General features: G+C 27.9%; 4 protein-coding genes across 4 annotated transcripts; 1 reads left to right on the top strand and 3 right to left on the bottom strand.

Moving 5' to 3' along the window:
- Positions 1–8,615: 8,615 nt before the first annotated feature.
- LOC110610932 (ethylene-responsive transcription factor 1B) lies at positions 8,616–9,473 on the top strand. Its single transcript, XM_021751012.2, has one exon. It carries the CDS (start codon positions 8,696–8,698, stop codon positions 9,353–9,355), a length of 660 nt encoding a protein of 219 aa, XP_021606704.1. The 5' UTR covers positions 8,616–8,695; the 3' UTR covers positions 9,356–9,473.
- A 3,603-nt stretch (positions 9,474–13,076) lies between these two features.
- LOC110612203 (early nodulin-75) lies at positions 13,077–13,783 on the bottom strand. The gene has a single exon (XM_021752911.2). The coding sequence runs from the start codon at positions 13,780–13,782 to the stop codon at positions 13,279–13,281; it is 504 nt and encodes a 167-aa protein (XP_021608603.1). The 5' UTR covers position 13,783; the 3' UTR covers positions 13,077–13,278.
- Positions 13,784–17,029: 3,246 nt separating this feature from the next.
- On the bottom strand, positions 17,030–18,023 carry LOC110611677 (early nodulin-75). The gene has a single exon (XM_021752066.2). It carries the CDS (start codon positions 17,984–17,986, stop codon positions 17,162–17,164), a length of 825 nt encoding a protein of 274 aa, XP_021607758.2. The 5' UTR covers positions 17,987–18,023; the 3' UTR covers positions 17,030–17,161.
- Positions 18,024–19,896: 1,873 nt separating this feature from the next.
- Positions 19,897–20,280, bottom strand: LOC110611676 (early nodulin-75). The gene has a single exon (XM_021752065.1). The coding sequence runs from the start codon at positions 20,278–20,280 to the stop codon at positions 19,897–19,899; it is 384 nt and encodes a 127-aa protein (XP_021607757.1).
- Positions 20,281–25,074: the final 4,794 nt, after the last annotated feature.

Raw genomic sequence — 25,074 nt, 5'->3', positions numbered from 1 at the left:
ATCATTAAAATTAGTTAATTATGATTAATTATTTATATAACATTCGGTTACGGTAACAATAAAATTTTATTTTATTAATAGCATTACTACATATAGGTATTCTATTTTTCGCTCAATTTTTTATTTTTTAATCGATCTTTTTTTTAAAAAAGAAAAAATTATAAGTATCCCAAGAACTCCCACCTGGAATCTGGATAATTGTTTTGTAAGATCAGGACCACCAGAATGCTGGGCGAGCCCAAATATTGTACATCGTATAGCCCCTGCCACCCATCCAGCACATTATTTTTTTAAAAAAAATCCTGCTAATAAAAAAATTAAGCTAATTCGAATTATTATTTTATTATTATTCATCCCATATACCTTAGTGTTTTATAATATTAAATTTACAGTTAAATAATGTTTAATTTGACTATTTTCTTTTTAATTTATAACTCAATTTTAACATAAATAAATTAATTATTTGATAAAATTATTTATAAATAATTTGTTTAATTAGTTTAATATTTTATTATAAATTGCTTAAATGTAAATTAATTTTTTTTTACTAAAAAAAAGTTAATTTATTAAGACGATTAATAAGAATATAAAATTAAAGGCAATAGCTGTTAAAATAGGGTAATATTGGTATTTAAAAAAGATAATATAATTTTATATTGTTAAATAGTAATTTTAAATTAAGTGGAAAAGATCATAAACTCTATTTCTAATTGCATATACATTGATTTAATTTATCCTTTATGTCTATTGAATTCATTTAATACATTTTATTTACATGAAAAATTAAAATTTTAAGCAAATTCGTCTTTTCTCACATCCACACACAGTTAAAATTCCAAAATAATTATTATATTTATTATTATTAGGGTTGGATTCAAAATCAAACCGAATAAATTAAAAATTAAAATTTTAGCATTTATAAAAATCAAACCGATTTAATTTTGATCAGAAATTAAATTAAATTGAATCGATCTGATTCAATTTAATTTAATTTGATCGCTTTAAATTTTTAATAAATTTTTTATTTTTATACTTTATGTTAGTATTTTAAAATTTAATTGAAATATTTTAATTTTAATATAGTCTAATATCTTTATATTTAAAATAATATATTATTATTATTCAATTTAATTTTTTTCAATTTTTTTATTAAAATTGAACCGAATCGAAATAATTAAAATTTTTAAAATTAAATCAAATTAAAATGAATAAAAATTAAATTAAAATTTTAAATTAATTCGGAATTTTTTTTTTTGAAGAAACGGCGTTTTTGTAGTGTGAACAATGAGATGGTCAGAGTCATCTCTATAATAAATGTTATTTTTCAACTAAAACAAAAGGCAAGATGATTATAAACTATTCATTATTATATTAAAACAATGTTTGAAAAAAAAATTCTTCAAGCATACTATTGAAAAGATATCAACAATTAATTTAACATAAATTATAATTTTATCTTTTTTAAATTATTTAAAATAATGTTTTAAAAATTAATTTTTATTTGACATTTAAGTAATCCCAAATCAATTTATAAAAAATGAGAGTATCCTATTAATAATTAATTAAAAATTAAGAAAATGATTTTTGGAAATAAATATTTTTTAAAAAAAATCTACCATTGAAGGGAAATTAAATTTTACTTAAAATTAAATTTAAAATATTTTAATTATAAAAAAGCTTAAGATATTCTAATAGTTTTTAAAATTACTTTTTTAAATTATTTAAAATAATATTTTTTTAAAAAAAAAGTAATATTTATTGAAGATTTCAACCGCAACCTCAAACCGATTTATGAAAAAACGAGAGTATCGTAATGATAATCAACTAAAATTAATTATTTTGAGGATAAATGATAAAATACTTTATGGCTTTGACATAGTTGAATACTTGGGATTGAAAATATTATTCTGGAAAATAATTTTTATATATTTTAATAATTTTTAAATTTAAAAAAATATTTCTAATGAATTTAATATAAATTTAAATTAATTGATTGAATAAATTTTAAATACGGAATAATATATAAAAAATAATAATTTCTTATTATTTGGACATTTAAATACGTTAATGCTGATAAAAAATTTTGCTTTCAAGAGTGGAAATTGATTTCGTTTTGATTAACTATAAATTAAATTAATAAAAATGAGACCGTGGATGGAACTTCAGATTTGGTAAGTGCATGCATTTAATTATATTAATATTATTTTATTGGCCAATTTAGTCTTGGTTGGCTGGACCATTCCTATGATATATTTTATTGATTAATTGATCACTGTGATTGTGGTAATTCTTATGTTAACCTCATCGGTGATCTAATAAAACCATACAGATAATTACAGTTATAGAATTATTTATAACTAGGTAAAGATCTTTTTACTGTTAATGTAAGACTAAAATATTTAATTATTAATTATATATAACTCATTTTCAAAACCATAAAAACTGAAATTTGAATTTTAATTGAAAATATAATAAAATATGCAAATTGCAATCACACGCATACAACTTCAATGCGAAGTTAAATTAGTGTCGCTTAAAGCAGGATCAAGTGAATCTTGTACTGGCAAATCAGCTGCCAAAATGAACAAAAGAGAGAAGAGGAAGATTTGATGGCGGCCGGAGTGTATGTGTACGGCGGCGGAATGAATCAGAGCACGGAGAAGTGGTTGGTGGGAAAGGGTGGGGATCAATTAAAGTTAAAATGAGAAAATTCTATGAATGGACTATGTACCATGAATCTGTAGGCATCATTCCCCGCCTAACCAATTAGTCAACTTTTTATATATATATATATATATTTTTTCCCTAAATATTGTTTCAAGGTAAAGGAATAGGGATTTAAGGTTAGGGAAAATATTTTTAAAAAATTATTTTTTACATTGTCTTATATTTAGAATGCTGAGAAAAATTAGTCAGTAAAAAAACTTTTTTAATTAAAAAATTAGGTATTTTTTATATATTAAGAATATTGTTATTGTTTCTATAATTAAATTTGTTTAATATATTTTATTTTAAATTAAAATTAAACAGTAAAAATAAATTATTTTATTAAAAAATATTATTTATGAAAAATATTTTTTATATACATATTATTTTTTCAAATAAACAGAATCTATGGAGATTTCACTATAATAAATCTAGATTTTAATAATTTTTTTAATATTAATATAATAAATAATATCAAAATAATATATTTAAAGTATGTTTTAAATATAAAAAAAAATATTATAGATATAGAGAAATTTACTCGTTAGTTCTTCAATTTTAAAAATATGTATTAAAATATTTTTGATATTTTAAAAAGTTTATTAATTAGTTCATTCATTAATTTTATTTATTAAATAATATAAAAAAATTCAAAATATTTCTCATATGTAGAAATTGATTAGTAAATATTTTAAAATTTTGAGAAATAAATTAATAAAATTTTTAAAATTATAAAAATTAAATAGTAAAATATTTAACGATAAATTTAATAAAAAGACTAAACAGAGATTCTTTAAAACGTTATTAATATTTTAATGTGTTTTTTAAAATTAAAAAATGAATTAATGAATTTCAATAATAATTTAATTAAATTAAAAAATTATAATAAATACATACACATAGAATATCATAATTTTTTTGCATATTCTTAAAATTTATTTAAAAATAGAAAATTTTTCATTTTTTTTATAAAAGTAAAAATTTATTGAAAAGAAGACAAATAGAAGGCTGAAAAAGACATGCATCTTTGTTATTAAAAACAAAAAAGAGAGAGAGATTGAGAAATGTATCCCAAAATGGGTGTTCCTAGAAGCTGCGTGGGAACATGAAAACGTTTATGAAATAAACTCTTCAAAGGAGGGGCCAAAATTGGGAAAGAATGGCCTAAGTCGCTGTCCAGTAACATTATCCATTCCTTTTGGAGGACTTAATTTCATGTTTGAAGCCTTCAGGCTTCAACCATTTTATCTCTTAGTTTTTGAGACTTTGAAATATTTTTGCTGAGGTTCAAGGGGGCATGCATCTAGACTCTTTCATTCAAGATCTTCATTTTAATATTTCAATTATATATGTGGTTCATTTATAGGCTCTATGTTTAGGATAATGATGCAATTGTTTAAATTTTCTATCTTCTTGGGTTGGCAGAAATTTATATGATTATAAAAAAATTCAATCAGTTCACATGAATCCCATTGTTGTATAGTGAAATATAGACTCGGCAGTTAGCAGAAAGCTTCTAAAACCAAAATAAACTAAACCCACAAAGAGGGAATATTGGTGCTCCAATTCAGTAGACTAACCCCTTATTTAGAAAGCCATGTCTCCTTCACCGACTGCAACCAAGCATTAATTCCATCCGGCAAATAATAGGCAGAGAAGCATGTGGGTTGCGAGTCTATGAGGGTGGATCAGGCTGTAACAACAATGGCAGAGTGAGGAAATAGTATATTGTGAACGAGTGATCTCATGTCATGAAGGGAAATTCTTGTATATACCTCTGGGTGTATACATTTATCCACTTTAGAGTTGGTATATTATTTAATTGGAGAAAATTTTATTTAAAATACAATAAAATTTATATATTAGTAGTATAAATAAATTTATTAAATTTTCAAGAGTTAAATAAATTTAATTTATTTTTTATTAAATATTAAATAAGATTTTAATTTAATATAATATTATTTTTTAATAATATTTTTTATAATTTAAAATATAATAAATTTAATATTTTAAATAAAAAAATAACATGTAATTTTATTAATTTTTAATTTTAAAATTTTTTTAATTTAATTTATATCAAAATAATATATATAATATGACATTATTAATAAAAAATAATAATTTTTAAATATATAAAAATGTTAATATAAAAATTATATCAGAATATATTAATTTAATAAAAATTAAATTATAAATTTTAAAATAAAATAAATAAAATTACGTGATAATTTTTATATTTTTTAATTAATAATTATATTATATTTACTGCGTCTGTATTATTTTATCGCATCAAAAAATTATCGATATTTATTAACTTTATGATATCATAAATATTATTTTAAAATAAATTAAATTTAAAATTTAAAATAAAAATCAATAAAATCATATGATTTTTTTATATTTTCTTATTTAATTAATATAAAAAAATTTAAAAAATTATAGAAGTACAATAAATAATTTTTAATATTATAAAAATAAATTTTATTAAAAATAATATTTTATTAGGCTATAATTTATTTGACTCTTAGTAAAAGTATATAAGTTTAATTAATAAATAAATTAAACTTATTTAAATTTTTAAAAAAAATAAAAATTTAATTGGATTTATTTTTTATTAATATTATATTTTATTTTTTTATTAAGTAAACAAATTAATTTATATACTGAATACATATAAGAAATTATTTAATAATATTTTTAAAGATCCACTCTTTCGTTTGTATAGTTTATTTGTTATTTTTTATTAGCGGGTTGTTTTATCTAAAATTGTTTATATAAAATTATAGTTGTACTGTATACATATTTAAAAGAGAACAGGATAAGCGGTATTTAATTTAAATTAAAATAATTAATTAAATTGAATTAATTTAAATTTTAATTTAATTTTATATTTTTTTATACAGTATAGTTTTACTTTTAAAAAAGTTTAATCATTTTGGTTGGCTTTAATTTTAATTAAAAAAATTTGATCAAATTAAATCAAATTAATTAATTAATAATACTATGCAATTTGATAATATATAAAAATTACACTTTAATTAAGGTTTAAATACTTTAATTAAATATTAAAATATTTAAATTAAAATGTAAAAAATAATAAAAATTTATTAAATAGTTTAATCGATTGAATTGAATTATATTAATTTAATTTAAATTAATATTTTTTAATTTGATTTGATTTTTATAAATATTTAAATTTTAATATTCAATTTAATTAAATCAAACTGATGGAATGGAATGTTACGGAAAAAAGCAAATGCAAGTTTGATTTGAGATAATAGAGATGATGGAGATAAGTATATCCTGGACACGTAATTTTACTTGATTAATGATAGACTGTTTCTAATTTAGACTCGTGGATAAATAATTTTCTTAATGAAATTAAGCACAAGAATTAAATTGCTTATTTTCAAATAATAAAGATGAACATGTTATTTTTATTTAATTTTGGGGTATTTGGAAATTTTTCTTAAGAAATATTTTAAAAAAAAAAAACAAATTATTGTTTTAAAATAAAATAAGAGTAAAACAAAAAGTAATACACGTATAACTTTTTAATAGTGAAATTTTGACTAGCAAGAAACTTGCTGCAAGGAAAAACAAGTCATACAAAAGCGATAATACTCTATTTAAATAAAATTTAGTCATAATATTGGTTTAAATATTATGATAGTGTGATATATATTTATAAAAAATTTGTTGCCAACATAAGTTAATATATAATATAGATATCATTATTACTCTAATTTTTCATGATAAAAAACTTGAAAGATATGAACAAGATTATAAAAAAATTTATGAATTTATTTCGCTGAAAATGACCGATAACTCAAAAGTAGAGACCAATTTGATATCTTCAAACATCGTTTGTGTTTTTCCTGCAAAACTGACAAATACCAAACTCGTTTACCTATACTATGCTACATATATTTTGCACTATTAGTGACTATTACAGCTATTCTTTCAAAATATATCACAAATAAGCTTAAAAATTTTGTTCAAGAAGGAAGAATTGGACATCACAAGTAACTGAGTGATCATGCACATGAGGAGAGGGAACATAAAAAAATATCACTATGCTGTAATTATGAAAAATCAAAAGAGATACAGAACAAAGCAAGCATGGAATCAAGAGTCACTCTAGCAAAAATACACTATTAAAAAAACCATTAGACACTAGTTTATATGCATAAGGATTAATAAATCGTATTAATCGAGTATAGAAATAATGGAAAAAATATATACTTCAAGGTGTCAAATTCAAACTGATAGATAGGACACTGAGAGTTCTTTAAATAATCTCTCTTGACTAAATTAGTTAATATTAATAAAACATTATGAAGAGAGCGCCAAAGAAAATATTTTAATTTCGAAATAATCTGAATGGACAAACACTTTTTCAAATTTCCAACCGAGGAATTATAGAAGAAGAAGGATGATTGTCCAAACCCAAAATATGATTACTATGCATCAAAAGTTTATACCAAAATGAACACTATATTGGCCATCCCTTGTGTAACCTTAAAATGATAAATTTAGAGTGCTAAGAGGTGCAACTGCAACCGATAAAATTGATGCAGTATATTGCCATGTAAAGAGGTAAAATACAAGCTGATAGTTTCAATCAATAACATTATGAGCAAGTCCTAAGACAACTAAGAATCAGACCAAATACGAGTATTTGAATAAGAACTTTTTTTCCTGAGAAACTATTAAAATCTGGTGCTTTATTACCTCGTAGTTGAAATACAATCGTACATACTTCCTTATTGATGAGTATTTTGCTCCATTTACAAAAATTGAATCCTCAACTTAATTTAAAATGAGAAGAGTGTAAGAGGTGCAACTGTCATAAAATTGATGCAGCCTGTTGCCATGTAAAAAGGCAAAATACAAGCTGATAGTTTCAATCAAGAATATTATGATCAAGCCCTGAGGCAATCAAGGATCAGACCAAATGCGAGTATTCGAATAACAACTTTTTTCCAGAGAAACTATTAAAATCTGGTGCTTTGTTGCCTCCTAGTTGAAAGACAGTCGTAGATACTTCTTTATTGATGAGTATTTTGCTTTATTTACAAAAATTGAATCCTCAACTTAACTTAAAATAAGAAGAGTGTAAGGGTGCAACTGCTACTGATAAAATTGATGCAGTCTTTTGCCATGTAAAGAGGCAAAATACAAGCTGATGATTTTAATCAAGAACATTATGATCAAGCTTTGAGGCAACAAAAAATCAGGCTAAATATGAGTATTCGAATAAGAATTTTTTTTCAGAAAAATTATTAAAATCTACTACTTTATTATCTCTTAATTGAAAAATAGTGCTACATATTTTCTTAGTATTTTGTTCTATTTATAAAAATTGAATCCTCAATTTAACTTAAAAAAGGAGAAGAGTGTCTTACCATTCATTCTAATATTCGTCTATTAATATGATTTTTTTAATAAACCACTCTATTACGATGATATGATACGCAGCCTAAAACACTCTATAATCCCCGGTTTGGATATAAATAAGAGAGGTGCAAATTTAACAGCAATACAACGGGAAAGCTGATTTGTCCTGATCATGGGATGAAAAGAAACATCAACATCATCCACGTGGGCCTAAGACAAGTGGACAAAGGCCAATCCATCCAATTAAGCTTCACTGCAGACATAATTGAGATCATATGCTGACGTCAGTTCACATATGCCTTCACAGATCTGACCTGGCCGCCTTGCTTCAATTGACCCATGCGTGTTTTTCGCCAATTGTGGACCCCTATTAGCCTAATAAGCAATTAAAAACTGCCACTCGTCTATTATTTTACCCTATTTCTATTTTTTACTTTTTACCACCACTTTTTTACTCCCCTTTTTGCTGCGTATATAAGGACACCTCAGGCTTCAAATATTGCGTACACCAGTCGCACTGCACCTGCAGAGTGGAGCACACCAAAATAGCAACATTCCTAGAACCTCAAAAAATCAAAACCAATTTCACATGGATTCCTCCATCTTTCATTCTCCAAATTCCGATTTCTCATCGGAATATTCCTTGGGATCGCCGGAATCTTTCTACAGCCAATCCTTCAACCAAGTTCCTCTCCCTTTCAATGAAAATGACTCGGAGGAAATGCTTCTCTATGGGCTAATCTCAGAGGCAACCCAAGAAACATCCAAAAGATGTTACTCTAATAGAAACTATACTAAGGAAGAAGAGGTTAGTTCTGTAATCAAAGGGAATCCAAAGAAGGAGATGAAGTCTTTCAGGGGTGTTAGGAGGCGGCCATGGGGGAAATTTGCGGCGGAGATAAGGGATTCAACCAGGCATGGGATAAGGGTATGGCTAGGGACATTTGATAGTGCAGAGGCAGCTGCTCTGGCTTATGATCAAGCTGCTTTTTCAATGAGAGGAGCTGGGGCTGTACTCAATTTCCCAGTAGAAATAGTGAGGGAATCACTCAAGGACATGAAGTACAGTGAAGAAGAAGAAGGGTGCTCACCTGTAGTAGCTCTAAAGAGGAAGCACTCCATGAGAAGGAAAATGATGAGCAGAAGCAAGAGAGAGAGGATAGAGAATGAGGTAGTTTTGGAAGATTTAGGTGCTGATTACTTGGAGGAACTTCTCACTTCATCTGAGAATGCTATAAGACCTTGGTGAACAATTATTTAATATTTTTCTTAATTAATTATCTTCATTTAATCTTTTTGTAATTGCTTTTCTTCACCTTTCAGCTGTATGATGATTATATTTTGAATATGGCTGTTTGTGATCTCGATGACCACTTCTCTTTCTTTTCTTTTTTTTTTTTATTTAAGTTTTTCATTTCATCCTTTTTGCCCTGTAAAGTTTATAGCTTGTGGGTATCAACCACATATCAAGAATCAATCAAATGATATGACTGCTAAATATGGATCTCACTCCAGTTAACTCTGCGATAAATATATTTAGTTTAATAAAAAAAAAAAAAACAGATTGCACTCTGTAAAGCCAGGACAGAGTGGATAATTTTATTCACAAAATTACAGCAAAGAATTCTCTTTTTTTAATATTTTGTTACTTGGAAAAAAAAGTTCTATATTAATATTAACCAGGGAAAATCAGTGTGATCTTGTATCTCTCAATTATTAATTATATTTATTATTTAATAAATTTTCTTTGTCAAATGATGAAATATACATTCAGAAATGGTATTATCTTATATATATATATATATATTTGGAGCAAAATTTTGGATATATTTGGTGCTAATGTTAAAATGAATATTATAAGAATTCCAGAACAAGTAATATATATAAAACTTTTTAAAAAACATTCGGAGTTTGGGTTGCATTTATATTGGAGTAATTATCGAAAAAAAAATACTCTCTCTATTTTATAATTTTTATTTTTTAAAAATTATTGTTATTTTTTATAATATAATAACATATAAATTGATTATTATGATTTTATTTCATTTTTTTAAATAAATATTTCTAAATAGAATCATAAAATAATGTTTTTTTTTTAAAGAAATTAAAGTTTTTAACAACAATAGAACTCAAATTGAAACCTTATATGGTAACATTTGCTACTCATGTTTGTGTAGTTGAAGCCTAACTTGAAGTGATTTTAGAAAAGACAGTATGTCTTCAAAGGAGGATGAACTAAAACCTAATTAAGAATATGGCATTTTCTTTTCTTTTCCCCTTTTGAAAAGGAATAGCATTTTCTTTTTTACAGAAACCTTTAACAATCTTATAAAGATAGACTTTGAGTTTGACAAGCAAGTAGAAACTTGCTATTCCTTGTGCAATTATTTATTACTAGTTGGAACCTTAAAAAGTGATTTTTTTTTAAAAAAAAAATATATATTTACAAGTGAAATATACTTTATGCAAATTTTAATATTTTTAAATCAAAATCCAATGTGCCACCAACTCTATAACTAAATTTCAAAGTATATACAAGTAAGAAATATTTGAAAAATCAATATGCACATGTTAAATTCAATACAACAAATAATGAAATTTCAGAACAGTTTTTTATTATAGACAAATAAAAATAAATAACTTTAACGGCGTGGCTTTGGACTCAACGGTCATGGCTAGAAGCTTCCAATTGGTAATAGCTTGATCGTCAATGAAATTAGTTTAATGATAATTTGAAAAAAGAAAAATTTAGAATTGAAGAAATTATAGTAAGAAAAATAGAAAGAATCACGTGCAATTTGATTGGTCAAAAGGTCAATGTTTTGATTAGTCAATTCAAAGGCAAAATCCTTTAAGAGTGTAATACTTGATAGATAGAGGATGTCGTTTTCAATCCTGAGTGGTTAACTGAACTTGGTCGCACCCATGCCTATCTTCTGGATACACACACTTTTGTTTAATCATCAAACTTTTATAAAAATTTCTAATCACGAATTCATATAAAATTTATATTATAAATAAATATAAAATAAATTTAAATAAAAATTATCTCAAAATTATAATTTTAAAAAATTTAATAAAAAATTAGTCTCTATTTAAAGTATACAAAAATTTAATTAATAAAAAATATTTTTTAATTAAAAAAATAACTTCCTCATTCAAATCAAATAGTCATTTTTCACATTTTGATATTTTTATCAAAATTTATATATAATTTTTTAATATATTTTATTTTTAAATTAAAATTAAATAATAAAAAAATAAATTATTTTATTAAAAAATATTTTTCATAAAAATATTTTGTATTATTTTGTACACACAATATTCAAATATTTTAAATTAAAATATTAACTTTTATCTTTCATCTCTTTAAGAAAAGATAAATATAGAGGATCCATGTAAACAAACAAAAGAAAAGAAAGAGAAGGAAAGATTAAATAAAGGGATAAAATTGTAAAATTGGGAGATGAAATATAAAATACAATATTCAATTATTAATAGTATCTAATAAATACTAATAAGGTGATGTGAAAATTATATCTCGCTCAATCTGAAAAACATCAGATTTTATTTTTTTAATCTCTAATTTTCAGTTTAAAAAAATATATTTATACAAAAGTGGACGTGAAAACTTAAATTTAAAAGATTAAATCATTTATTTTAAATTATTTTTATATCCGACGCAATGGAAAATAAATTAATTTTTAAATTGATAATATTTTTTTCAAAAAAAAAAATCCCTCTCATCACATTAACTGTGGATCCTAATTAATGACACATACACTAAATCTTTGAAAAACAACCCCTTAGCCATCAATTGTGAAAAAGACTCATCTTAACTTATTCCAAGTTTGGAAAAATTTTAAGCAAGATTTTCAAAGAATTTGTGGGTCCTAGCTTGTCAAAAGGAAAAATGAAAAAGTCCCTAAAATAGTAAAACTCTATCTAATTGTCACCTCTTCTATTTTCAGTTCATTTTCAGCTATTGTGTACAAAAATTTCAATGGAGGGTTATGACTACTAACTAACCATATACAATTCATAGCGTTATCAAAAAAGAAATACTGAATAACTCATAATACGACAAATTAAGTATAATAAAGGCGTGTAGGAATGTCAACATTTGATTGATTTTTGGAATTATTATTAAGGAGTGGGAATGAACAGTAGAATAGATGGGTTATCTGATATCATTCTCATATCATAGGAACCCATTTACAGCAGTATTAAGCCACCAAATCATTATTAATGGGCCTATTTGTTAACATAATGACATGATCAAAAGGAAGAAGAAAGTAAAAAACAGCTGTAAGGTAAAAGTATTATCAAATTAAGCCACCAAATCCTAGAGATTTGTTCAGGAATCTTGGAAACTCGTCTCATCGACTCCGGTGGTGGATAAGCAGAGTGGAGTGGGCCTGTCTAAGAAAAATGGTGGACTGCTGAGCTTGATAAATTCTCCACAATGCTTTCCTTTTTTTTTTTGGCTCAGCTTAAGTTTCTGCTGTCTAACAGTGAAAATAATTGGAGATTTAAATGAGATATGCCTTTAATTAACATCTTTGATTTGGTATTTGAGTAAATAATCACGTATTACATTTCATTCTATTTCCGCCCATGCATGCATGGTCATTTTATTTCCAAGTATAATTCTGAATACCATATATATTGTTGCCCTTGATTTCCTTTCGACATTGGGACATATTTTGATGAATCCCACTGATTTGTAATTTTGTGTTAATTGTCTTTTTCTTAATTAACTATATCTCCATCGATTTTGAGTGAAATTCATGAATCGTGGGATATATACCAACCCATGTAAAGTTTGTGAACAAGTCAGGTTTACTTCAAGATACTAGTCTTCTCATCTTCTGTATAAAGCATGCAGCGTATTTATCCTTTACATGACTCAACCAACCAAAATTTCTATAGCTCATCACTTTGATCGAACTTAGAAGAGCAGAAACACATAGATAAAGTAATGAGTCTTATTCCAAAAATACGTAAGTGATTACAAGTAGCATTCACTGCTTGACAATGATAAATATAAGGATCGATGTGCCTGGTGGCCACCACTGAAGGGCAACCACTGCAGTAATAATACGAGTTCTATAAATGAAAGATATATATAAGCTCTTATTCAACTGGTAATGTATCTGTATTAGTACTAACTCAGTAGGCATTGATTGGTGGAGGTGCGTTGTGGTATGGACTAGGTGGATCCTTATGTGGAATGGGAGGAGGCATCATCTTCCGTGGTGGCTTTTGAGGAGCTTCACCACTCTCCATTGGAGGCTGTGCTGGAAAGTGATCATGAGGTGAAAATGGCTTATGGATTGGTGGCAAAAATGATGATTTGGGAGGTAGAGTTGTTGGCTTGTGTTCTGGTACTGGTTTCACTACTTTAGGAGGTTCAGCTGGGGTAAATCGCTTATGCCCTAGGCCGTAATCTTTTCTAGGAGGTTTATGGGAAGGTATTGGTGGCTGGGGTTCGGGGGCTGGCTTCTCTATAGGAGGTTTATGAACTGGCATTGGTGGCTTGTGCTCAGGGGCAGGTTTGGGGCTAAAAGCAAGTCGAATGTGCTCATAGTGAGGTGGTAAGTGATGATCAGCCAAGGAAGGAGTGGTGAGAGCAACCACGCCAATAAGCAACACTAGCAGGTATGTGTTAGACATTTTTGAGCTTCGATCGATGGTCTATAACTGGAAGAATCAAGACCCTTTTATAACGGTCTGGTTCCTACAGTGGCAGAAGACTTGTCCAAAACCGATTCATTAGGTTTCCTACGTAAAATTCAGAAATGAAACAAAATTCTGGTGACTTTAGGTAATAAATGGGCTCCACAGTTACTATATGTCAGCTGGAAAATTGGAAAAATTAGGCGAGATTTGCTGACTGTAAAACAGAGAGAAGGTTTGAGAAGCAAAGGTTAATCTTCTGTATTTCCCTCGTATCTTCGCAAATGTCAACTTTCACATGAAATTCATATCATATGTTTCCGTTCATAGTATATGAAAATAGAGAAATTATCAACTATGTGCACATTGCATTAACAATCATATAGAGATATTACATGCTTGCTTTGAGTAAAGAACATATAAAATTAAATATTGGAGTTTACGCATCTGTTTCTTTCCCTTAAAATTGCTGACAAGGCATATGGAAACATGTGACATTTCCACACTCAACCGAAGAAAAAAAACTGAAATTTTAGGAGTGGATCTGGTAAGAAACCATAATGTCTTACCCAATTATTGATAGAGACGTTTGACATGCTAATTTGAAATTGAAACTCGGAGTTGAGTTTCTTATAATGACTTTGTGAACCTAGCACAGATTTTATGTTGCCCAACGTATTAAAAGTGTAATTCAAGGTCTTCTAATATTTGTAGTTAATTATTTTTAAGAATGTAAATATACATTGGATTTAAGTTCTAGCTGAAAATCAATAAAAAAATTAGTTAGCATCTGATTATAATTAATTTAATTAATTAATTGATGAATAATTAACAACTGCTATTTGAGGTGAAGTTTGGTCAATGTTTAATTATTTTAATTTAAAAATCATTAATGAAGTACTTAAAATTTTATTATTATACTCAGTATTACAATTTTTATGAAATAATATAAAAATGAAAAAATTACGCGTTATATTCTACGATCAGATTACAGAAATCAATGCATTAATTCTTGTTTTCGACTTTATCGAATTAAATCCATTAATCATTGAAATATATATATATATAATTTGAAAAGTTAAAATATCTAGATCAAAGTAATCTATATATATTAATAATAATAAATAATTTCCTAAAAAATAGTTAGTGTTTAATGATATTTTAATTAAAAAAATTGACTTGTTAGTAATTATGAGCAAATATCAAGAATGTAAAATAATTAACAAGGACTTATTATAACTCATTATGATCAAACCTCAAGAATGTAAAATAATTGATTTTGAACTTTATGCTGTATTCCAAACATGTCATATACCGTTTATGTGCGTGCGTTTGAGTTGTAAAAATAAAAATTCAGAACTTAGCTATTTTTTTGAATGAATATAATCATAACTTTTTATTATTATTATTTTGTAATTAACTACAAATTCTAGATATTTTTTTATAAGATAATTTGCATAGATGATATACTCTTAAAAAAAATATAGACGATATAGACTTTATTTTATAATATAAATTTTTTAATTATTTTTCAAACTATCTAAATCTATTTAATCATATATAAAAGTAGATATTAATATGGTAATTATAAGTAGAAAAATATATGAATTACAAATCGTTTTGGTTGAAGGAGATTGAGTTTCTTTTTTTAATTTATTTTTAATGTTTGGGGATTAATTTTAAAAGTTAGGTCTTAGATTGGAGTTAATTTTTCTACTCTCTTTATATATTTAGGAAGACAATGTGGAAGTGGAAGCGTTAATTGGGACCGATTTTTCACATGAAGGGGTCCATCATTGGCTACTGGCTAGTCGAAAAGTTTGACAAATTGGCAAATTAAAAAGCCCTTGCTGCCTATTGACAGTGACTTTATGTAGAGGTGAATTCTAAGTAGAGAGATAAAGATCACTACATACTTTTACTTGGGATTATTTAATCACCTTTTGAATATAACACCGAAAGAAAGATGATGAAACTGTAGCAATGGCAGCCTAGCTAGTGCTGCTATGGTGGAAATTGATAAAATATCATTTGGCTCCCATAGTTCACATACAAACTAGCTAACAAACAATCTGTGTGATATATTCTATTGGAAAGTTATATGAGCTAATATGGTCCATTGATATCATTCTTTTTCTATCGAGTTGGTGTTTATGGTTTTATGATGTCTCTTTAGGTTCCATCGAGTTGAAACTTTTGACAAAATGGACAGTGTTGATTCTGTGTTGTGTATTGAGTTTATAAAATTAAACAAAAAAAAAATTAAAAAGGAAAATTCCTTTAAGATTTCACTTTGATTTCCTTTCAAAATTGAGAAAGAAAGTGATAAGAACGTTTTTAAAATTATAAAATATATTTCTATATTTATTAAATTGTTATTTAGAAATCTGGCTAGACATGCAATTATAGTTATATTATTTAGAAAATAATTTCCTTTTAATATTTGGTTCTATGCATTCAATCACAAACAAATTCCTTTTTATCGTGTGTGATATTTCATTTTTATGTTTGGTGCAAAGGTAGGTAAAATCCATTACTGAAACCAATTAATTAACACTAATAATTGTTTGAGGTAAAATAATTATTTATAATTAATAATCTAGTTAGCTTAACATGTTAAAATTTAAAATGTATTTTAATAAAAATGATTAATAAATATATACCTAATGATATACATGAAATCTTTTAGAAATTTTACACTAATTTATAGAACCATGAGCAGACATTTTTATCCAAGTTTTTTTAATTTGCACATGGTTTTAAGTATTCTATGAGCCAAGGGAAAATTACTATATGAATAAATTCTTATTACAGAAATGAAACGTAGGATTAATTACAGAGTGCAGATGTAGCTCGTATGAATATTTAAATGAAATTTATGAATTATAAAGTTTTGTGATACTAAAAATGAATTATTTAACTATAGTACATTAAGATCATGCAGATATTTTTGCCTACTAAGAATGAATTATTGTTACAAAATATATAATATACTTTCTTCAACTTTTTATTCATTACTATTTCATCTTATTATCAGAATATTCTGCATGTATGCAGAAAAGGGACACGACCAAAGACAATAATTTTTAACATTAATCTCTTTTGATGGGAATTCAAAATTTTATTTTCATTCTTCATTTGCAATTGCATGGGAGAATCTGCTAAATGCCATTTCTGTCTTGTAAAGATAAAAGCAATTTAGGAAACATAAAGTAGAATAATATTATTGAATATGGAATGCATATACGTATCAGAAACTTACATAGAAGATCTATCAGTGTTCATATCATGCTAAAGGACGAAGTTTCTGTTACTTATTGATAAGTATTTATATTTAAGTAAAACTAGCTAACTAGTAGGTAGCTAGCCAGAGCATTCAGTTGGCTGGTGGAGGCTTATGGGGTGGCTTGTGCTTTGGTGGAAACTTCTCTCCCTTTCCCCTGCCCTTGTGTGAGTCTTCCACTACTTCTTCCTCAGCGAAAAGGCGTCTACTTCCTGTTGGAGGCTTATGGGGTGGTTTATGATGCGGAGGCTTGTGTTTTGGTGGAAACTTCTCTCCCTTTCCCACGTGTGAATCCTCGACTATTTCTTCCTCAGCCAAAAGATGTCCGTGGGGTGGCTTGTGCTTTGGCGGTGGCTTCTCTCCCTTTCCCTTGCCCTTATGTGAGTCTTCAACTATTTCTTCCTCAGCCAAAAGATGTCCGTGGGGTGGCTTGTGCTTTGGCGGTGGCTTCTCTCCCTTTCCCTTGCCCTTATGTGAGTCTTCAACTATTTCTTCCTCAGCCAAAAGATGTCCGTGGGGTGGCTTGTGCTTTGGCGGCGGCTTCTCTCCCTTTCCCTTGCCCTTATGTGAGTCTTCAACTACTTCTTCCTCAGCGAAAAGGCGTCTATATCCTGTTGGAGGCTTATGGGGTGGTTTATGATGCGGGGGTTTGTGATGAGGTGGGAACTTCTCTCCATTTCCCTTGTGACGTTTAAGAAAATCCTCTTCCTCCTCAACTAAAAGGTGACCATGTGGGGGCTTGTGTTTTGGAGGTGGTTTATTGGGTTCACCTTCGGGAGGATCATGGTGAGGTGGTTTCTTGGGTTCACCTTCGGGAGTATCATGGTGATCATCAGCAAGCGATGAGGGGGTCAAGGAGAAAATCACTGCTACTACGAGCAGGAACAACACTAGGAAGCATTTAGGAGAAGACATCATTGTTTTGGTTTATGGGTGTGGTGCATAAAGCAGAGGGTTTGGTGTCCCTTTTATAGTATTACGTGGTTGGACCTATGTCGTCACCACTCATGTCACCATGCAACTGGCTTCTACCACGAAAAGACATCCATTATATTATAGTAAAAAATCTCATATAAAATTTACTATAAATATTTTTTTTTCGATATTAGAATAAATGTTGTACATATAACACTGAAATAATTTTCCCCCAATACAGCAATGCATTTACAACTTTAGCTAGTGACAAATTTCCATTGGCAAGTAATGGGTCCCAATTGAGTTGAAAACTTAAGCTAATTACTTTACCGCCCAGTAGGACAATGCATTTACAACTATGGCTAGGGATAAATTATGATGGATATTCTACGATCGATGAAACATAAGTGAGAATGGAGAAAAAGCAAATTACTGATTGGAATACCTACGTCCCACCAGCCTAACTAGAAAATGCAATTGGTAATGCCAAGTGGTAGGAAGCGACAACATAGATCGACATAATTATTTTCATATATATTAAGAAAATATAATTAAAATAATAAATTAAATTTATATTAAACTATATAGTAAAATTAATTAACTTATAAAAATATACTAGTTATATGTGGTTTTCCGATCCCATTCCAAATTTAACATGATATTTAAGAAAAACAAAATCCCTAACCATCTGGTTTTTTTTCCACAATAATGGTAATCATTCATGCCGCTATCATTCGTAATTTTCCATTTGTTTTCAGAATAACTTTCCATTTGGTGATTTTATATATTAAATTTATTATTTAATAAAACTATTATCGAGATATATTTTTAATAAAAAGTTATTATAGTAAAAAAAAATTATCTTAATGGGACTAAGGATTTCAGAATTTACCATTTTATATTCTTATTTTTCCTAAATTGATTTCAATGGTCAATTAAATTGAATCCTTCGTAGTTAAAACCCTAGTGCTTCTAGGTTTTTGTGACTATACGTCATTGCTGCCCATCAGTTTATAAAAAACACTAATGGTTTACATAGTTTTGTTTTTTCCAGTGAGGGGGCAGCTCATAGTGCGCTCTAAAGGTGAAAGCCGATGATGAAAAAGGTGGTAAATCGCAAGTTCTCTCCATTTTGTTCTCTTGTCGGCATCGTTAATTTCCTTGTTCTAAAGGTTTCATCTTGGTCTCGGCGATGAAATTCTTGGTTTGATCTTCTTCTTTTTTGTGGCGTCGATGTTCATTGTTTTCTTCCAATTTTCACCGATGCATAAGTATTTTAAATATTATTATAAATATTAATAATTTTCCTTTATTCATTATTATAAATATTAATATTAAAGAAAAAGTATTTTAAATTAAATTTCGAATTGATATATTTTTTTTAATTATGATGATATTAAAAACTAAACCTCAATCATACTCTAAACTGTATATCTACTGTTTCTATTGCAATATTTGATTAAATTTGCTGATTTGTCCCTCCTAGGGTATATCCTAGTGTTTCTAGGTTTTTGTGACCGTAAGTCATCGCTGAAACAGTGTAATGTAATTTTTTATATTTATAATTAATGTATTATTTTAAAACATGGAAGACATAATGTAATTTTTTTATATTTAAGGTCACAGCAAATTAGATAAAGATTAATTCATATTTAAAAAATAAATTTAGAGAATTTATAGGACATAATAGTGACTTGCGATCTTGAACATGAAAGACATCACTGCATAAATATATTACAGAAAGCCGCAACTTACATATTTCTATATATATATAGCAACTAGTGGTAGCTACTAGTTTAATATTGAGTCATCCATGCATGCATTAATTTGAGAGTGACTGGATCCATCATCTCTTATTTATAGTAGATATATATGCACTCAATATAGCATGGATGGATATTGGTGGTGGGAGCTTAATCGGATGATGGAGGCCTGTGGCTGTATGGTGGTGGTTTCTTCTTCGCCGGTGGCCTGTGTATTGCGTCCTCTGTATCAACTACAGGAGGGTGTCCAGGCTTGTGTGGTGGCGGCACTCCCTTGCGCTTATATGGCTTGTCTTTATCAGGGATTGCCTTCTCTTGATGATCACCAACTCCTATTGTTCCATCAACCGAACTGGGTGGCCACTTCTTTGGGGGTCCATGGTGTTTGTCTGTTGGTTCAACTGAGGCGTATCCCTCTGCAGGAGGAGGCTTGTAAATTGGTGGCGGGTTAATTGGTGGCCTGTATTGGGCAAGAGAGTGGGTAATGAGTAGCACCACCGCAAGAAACAACACCAGCAAGTACTTGGGAGACATTTTAATTTTGGGCTACTTGAGGATGAGGAAGGTGAATGCCTGCATGGGCTTTTTATAATGGACTAAGCCCTATAACAGCAAGACAAGTGTCCTTCTCTGTTGGCCTTTTTGTCACGTGTACATTTATATCCATGATAGGGGGGACACACTGTCAAACACTGAGCCGGAATTTTGGACCATATGCTAAAGTAACAATTAGAACACGAAGATAACTACCAACACATAAATCCTAATCTTTGTTTAAATATTTTAAAGTTTAGATGTATAATTTATTTATAAAACTGAGGTACTTCACACTTAATTAACAAAGTTTTAAAAAATAAATACTAAAACTTTTTACTTACATCCTTTTATTATTTTTTTTATTAAAATTATGTGTATTTGCACTTTAATTTAGTATATTTAATATATTAATTTGAGTGTATATAGCAACTTTGGCTTTTCCGAATATATATAAAAAGTTAGAGTAAAATGAAGGGGTAATTCTCCATACAATAAGGATATTAAAATTTTTTTTCAATAAAATTAGATTAAGGTATATGTGCGGCCCATTATAATTTAGTAACAATTACATAAGGAATTAAACATATAAAAATGTAATATTTAATTTGGTGGATGGAGGTTTTTGCTTTTTATCATTTGAAAATTGGAAAAAAAAGACAATTTGTGTTTGAAAATTTTGGCAGTGTGGAAGTGATTCTATGAACGAAGATCGTTTTATGGTTTAAATTAACAGCGCCTTTTCTCCAATTTCCACCTAATTTTATGACCGTGAAAAGGACTGGAGTGGGACTCAAGTCACTCAACTAAATTGCATGATAACACATGATATGATGTGTACGTCTATCTACCATTCTCATGCACCTTCGAGTGCTTTGATTTTGGTGGCCAATCTAATAAAATAAATTATGTTATTTTTAATAATTTATAGATTATAAATATAGCGGGTAACGTTGAATACATAGAAAATGAGTTAATTATTATTATTTTTATGAGAATGGATATAGAAAAATATGAATCACTATTGATGATTTAACGACTTCACTGCTCAATTATAATCCACCTGTCTTCATAACATATCGATGATTTGATGACTTTACTATTAAACTGATGATTTAATGGCCTTACGACATGATGGTTCAAGTCTTGATGATCGACATAAACGATCTTATAACAGATTGATTTTTTATAATCAACCTGACGTCTATCGATCTAATGTAGGAATGTCAGGCGGGCGGGTTTTCACGGGTACTCGATCCGCCCAAATCCTATTAGGACGGATTTATATTTTTACAAAACGGATTTGGGCGAATTCGGGTTTGAAAAATTTTACCCGTATCGAATTCGGGTAGGGTTTCCTCTCTCCGTCGGCATCTCTCTCCTTCGCTTCCCTTTCTATAGTTCTCAGTCGACGCCTCTCTCCCACTTCACAGACGACAGCCGGCAGCCCAGTCGGCACCGGCGACATCTCCTTTCTCTCCCCAGCGACGATAAATCTTCTCTCTCCACAGTCAGCGATATCTCCTTCGCTCTCTCCAGTCGGCGATATCCCACTTCCCAGTCAACGCCTCTCTCCCCGACTTCACTGACGAGTGCCGGCAGCCCAATCGACACCGGCGACGTCTCCTTTCTCTTCCCAATCGACGATAAATCTTCTCTCTCCCCAGTTAGCAATATCTCCTTCTCTCTCTCCAGCGGCGATATCTCCGACTTCCCAGTTTGAGACAACTCTTCCCTCTCCCCGGTCAGCATCGGCGATATCTCATTCTCTCTCCCCAGTTGGTGACATCTACTCTTTTTAATTGACGCTTCTCTCCCCCACTTCACTGACTCTAGAGACGTCGGCGACATCTTCTTTGACTGGAACTAAAAATCTTTAATAGCAAATATATAAATCATTATTTACTGGGTTGCTGGTTATTGTCATTGAATATTTCTCCTCCTACTGCTGGTTTGCTGGGTTGTGCAACTGTTAGGTAGTTTGTTTGGTAGTTTTTGTCATTGAATTGAATCAAAAAATCAGGTTCGGGTATTGTGCGAGTATTGTTAAACGGGTTTGGGACGGATTCAGATAGTAAAATTAAAATATTAAACGGATTTGGGACAGGTTCGAGAATTGTATATATAATTGGGTTCGGGTTTGGGTACTCTCAATTTTGCGGGTACCCTACCCGTTTACATCCCTAATCTAATAACTATTGACTTGACGACTGACCTAATAACTATCGACTTCACGATCGATCACCTGATTACTTGATGATCTGATATGACCGATCGACCCAATGACTAAATGACTTGATGACTTAACGACCTGACGACTTGATGACTTAACGACCTTATGTTCTTATGACAGATTTCACAACAAAGTAAATTAAATTATAAATATAAAAGGGTTGGATCGAATAAATTTGATCGGATACAAAAATAAACTATTTAAGAAGCAAATAATTAAAAAGATTAATCAGGTCAAGAGAATATCTAGTTTCAGGAATATCTTAGTATTAATTCTCAAAATTGATCATAAATACAAGTATGTTTGACTTAATTTCTGGTCAATCAGTTACAGATATTGATACGGTCTAACAATCTAATCTTCTTTTAGATAATAGATTGAAAATGATCAGCTCACTAGTTAGCCCCTAATCAACAAACAATTCTCATGATCAGTCCAGAGATTTAATTTGATAACGGTATTAAAAATTAGGAAAACCTAACTCTAATCAAGAAGTTCACACCAGCGCGACTATTAAATCAGAATGTGTTATTCCACAATAAAAAAATTGTTTATCACAAATATCAAATTTACAAGTGATTACAGATTTAATAAATCAGAATGACGGTATACTATTTATTCAATTGAACGATTGGTTATACTGTATCAACTAAATAAATAATAATCTCAAAAATAAAAAAATTAATATAGAAACCATAAATAAGAATGAGAATTAAGATTGATTCGATCTCACAATCATCGTGAAATATACGTCAAAAGTTTTCTAGCCAGAATAAAGAGAATTAACTGTTGGAGCCAATGTAAAACAAATGGTAAAGTATCAAAAATTTCAAAAGCTAACTATATCTTAATTTAAAGAATCTTCTACGTTTTACAAGGGAATTCTAAACTAAAGAAAAATAAAAGAAAAATAAAAGAAAATTCCTTTAAAAAGAAAGTGAAAATTCAAAATTTTCTATTCTTTCTAAAATCTTTTCTTTTTAAATTGGTTTATTTAATTTAATAGAGAATTAGATATGAAAATTCCAACAATATTATATAAGTAGTGTCAAGATCTATCTTGCTTGAGGTTTATTCCATGGTTCAATTCACTTATTGTGGTTCAATTCACTTTTTAGTATAAGTTATTTGATGTAATCTGTGCTCACAGCGTGAGACGTCACCAAAACTTGTTTCGCTACTTTACCTTTAATTTTTGTTTAAAATTTTCAATTAAGAACTTTTCATTTCAAAAAGTAGAAAATTTATCAATATTACAAAAATAAATAAATATCCATAATTCAACAATTTCATTAAAAAAACATACTAAATAGATAAAATTAACACCATATGTAAATCTAAAGTTGGCCTTAAGGAAAGTAATGCATTAAATCTGTTATGAGTCTGTGAATGCATATACACAGGTTAAGTTTGAGAGGTGTAAGCCTAATTTAATTCACATCCAAACTATTTAAAAGGAAGTTTTGCCTCTACCATTATAAATTATATTTGAGAAGAATACATACATATATACATGTCTTCCATACCATCCTCAAACATATCTCATTCTTCCTTATGGATTTCCCTTCACAACATCTAATTCCTTCTCAGTTCCCACCAACAGGGACGGATCTATGGGCTAAGGGGCCATGGCCCTAAAATTTTCTAAGTTATTTAGAGAGATTTAAGTAATTTTTTTTTTAATTTAAAGAAAAATTATTATTAAGTCTCTTACTTTTAAAAAAAATATATCAATTCATCCATATTTAAAAATTATTTAATTAAATTTTTTTATATTTTATAAAATTAAATCCTTTAATTTTTATATCAAAAAATTCATTAATTTATCTTGAATTTATATTATTTAATCTATATAATTTTAATTATATGTATTATCTAATCTCTATAATTTTAGATATTCATACTATTTTAGCGGTCTATCTAGTCAAAACTAAAATAGGTTGATTAACTATTTTTTCATCAACAGATTAAATAATTTAATTTCATAAAATATAAAAATATTTTAATGTATAAATAACTAATAAAATGTTTAAAAATTTAAAATTTTAATAATAATTCTCTTATAAATAAAACTCGTAACTCTCAATATTATTTTTATAGCAATTACCCTCACACATATATTCCTCTCCATCGTTATTTTTTTTACAATTTAAAAAAAATTTATTTCTAACCTTTAAAATTTCAACTCCAGTATTTAACTTAAATTTTTTTTCTTTTTAAATATATATAAAATAAATTGTTGGATTATTATTTAATTTATTTTTATATATCACATTTATTATTAAAAAATAATATTTTTTCTTATAGTTCTAATTAAATTTAAATATTAATTTAAAATTTTTATTTTTAATATGAATATAAATAGAATTTTTTTTTGAAATGATTGAAATTAAAAATATTATTTCAAATAAAATTAAACTCTCTTATTTAAATTTCTATCGGTTGAGCTACTTTACTGTGTGATGCATAGTTAAAATGCTCCCTGCCGGATCTGGTTCTGCGTCAACTCAGGTCCTTTCTTGGGCCTCTAGGGCCTGGGCTAAAGTTGTATTGTTAATTGT

The sequence above is a fragment of the Manihot esculenta genome, chromosome 3, assembly GCF_001659605.2.
Source record: "Manihot esculenta cultivar AM560-2 chromosome 3, M.esculenta_v8, whole genome shotgun sequence".
Taxonomy (NCBI): domain Eukaryota; kingdom Viridiplantae; phylum Streptophyta; class Magnoliopsida; order Malpighiales; family Euphorbiaceae; genus Manihot; species Manihot esculenta.
The sequence above is the reverse complement of the archived record's forward strand: the minus strand, read 5'-3'. Positions and strand labels throughout refer to the sequence as shown.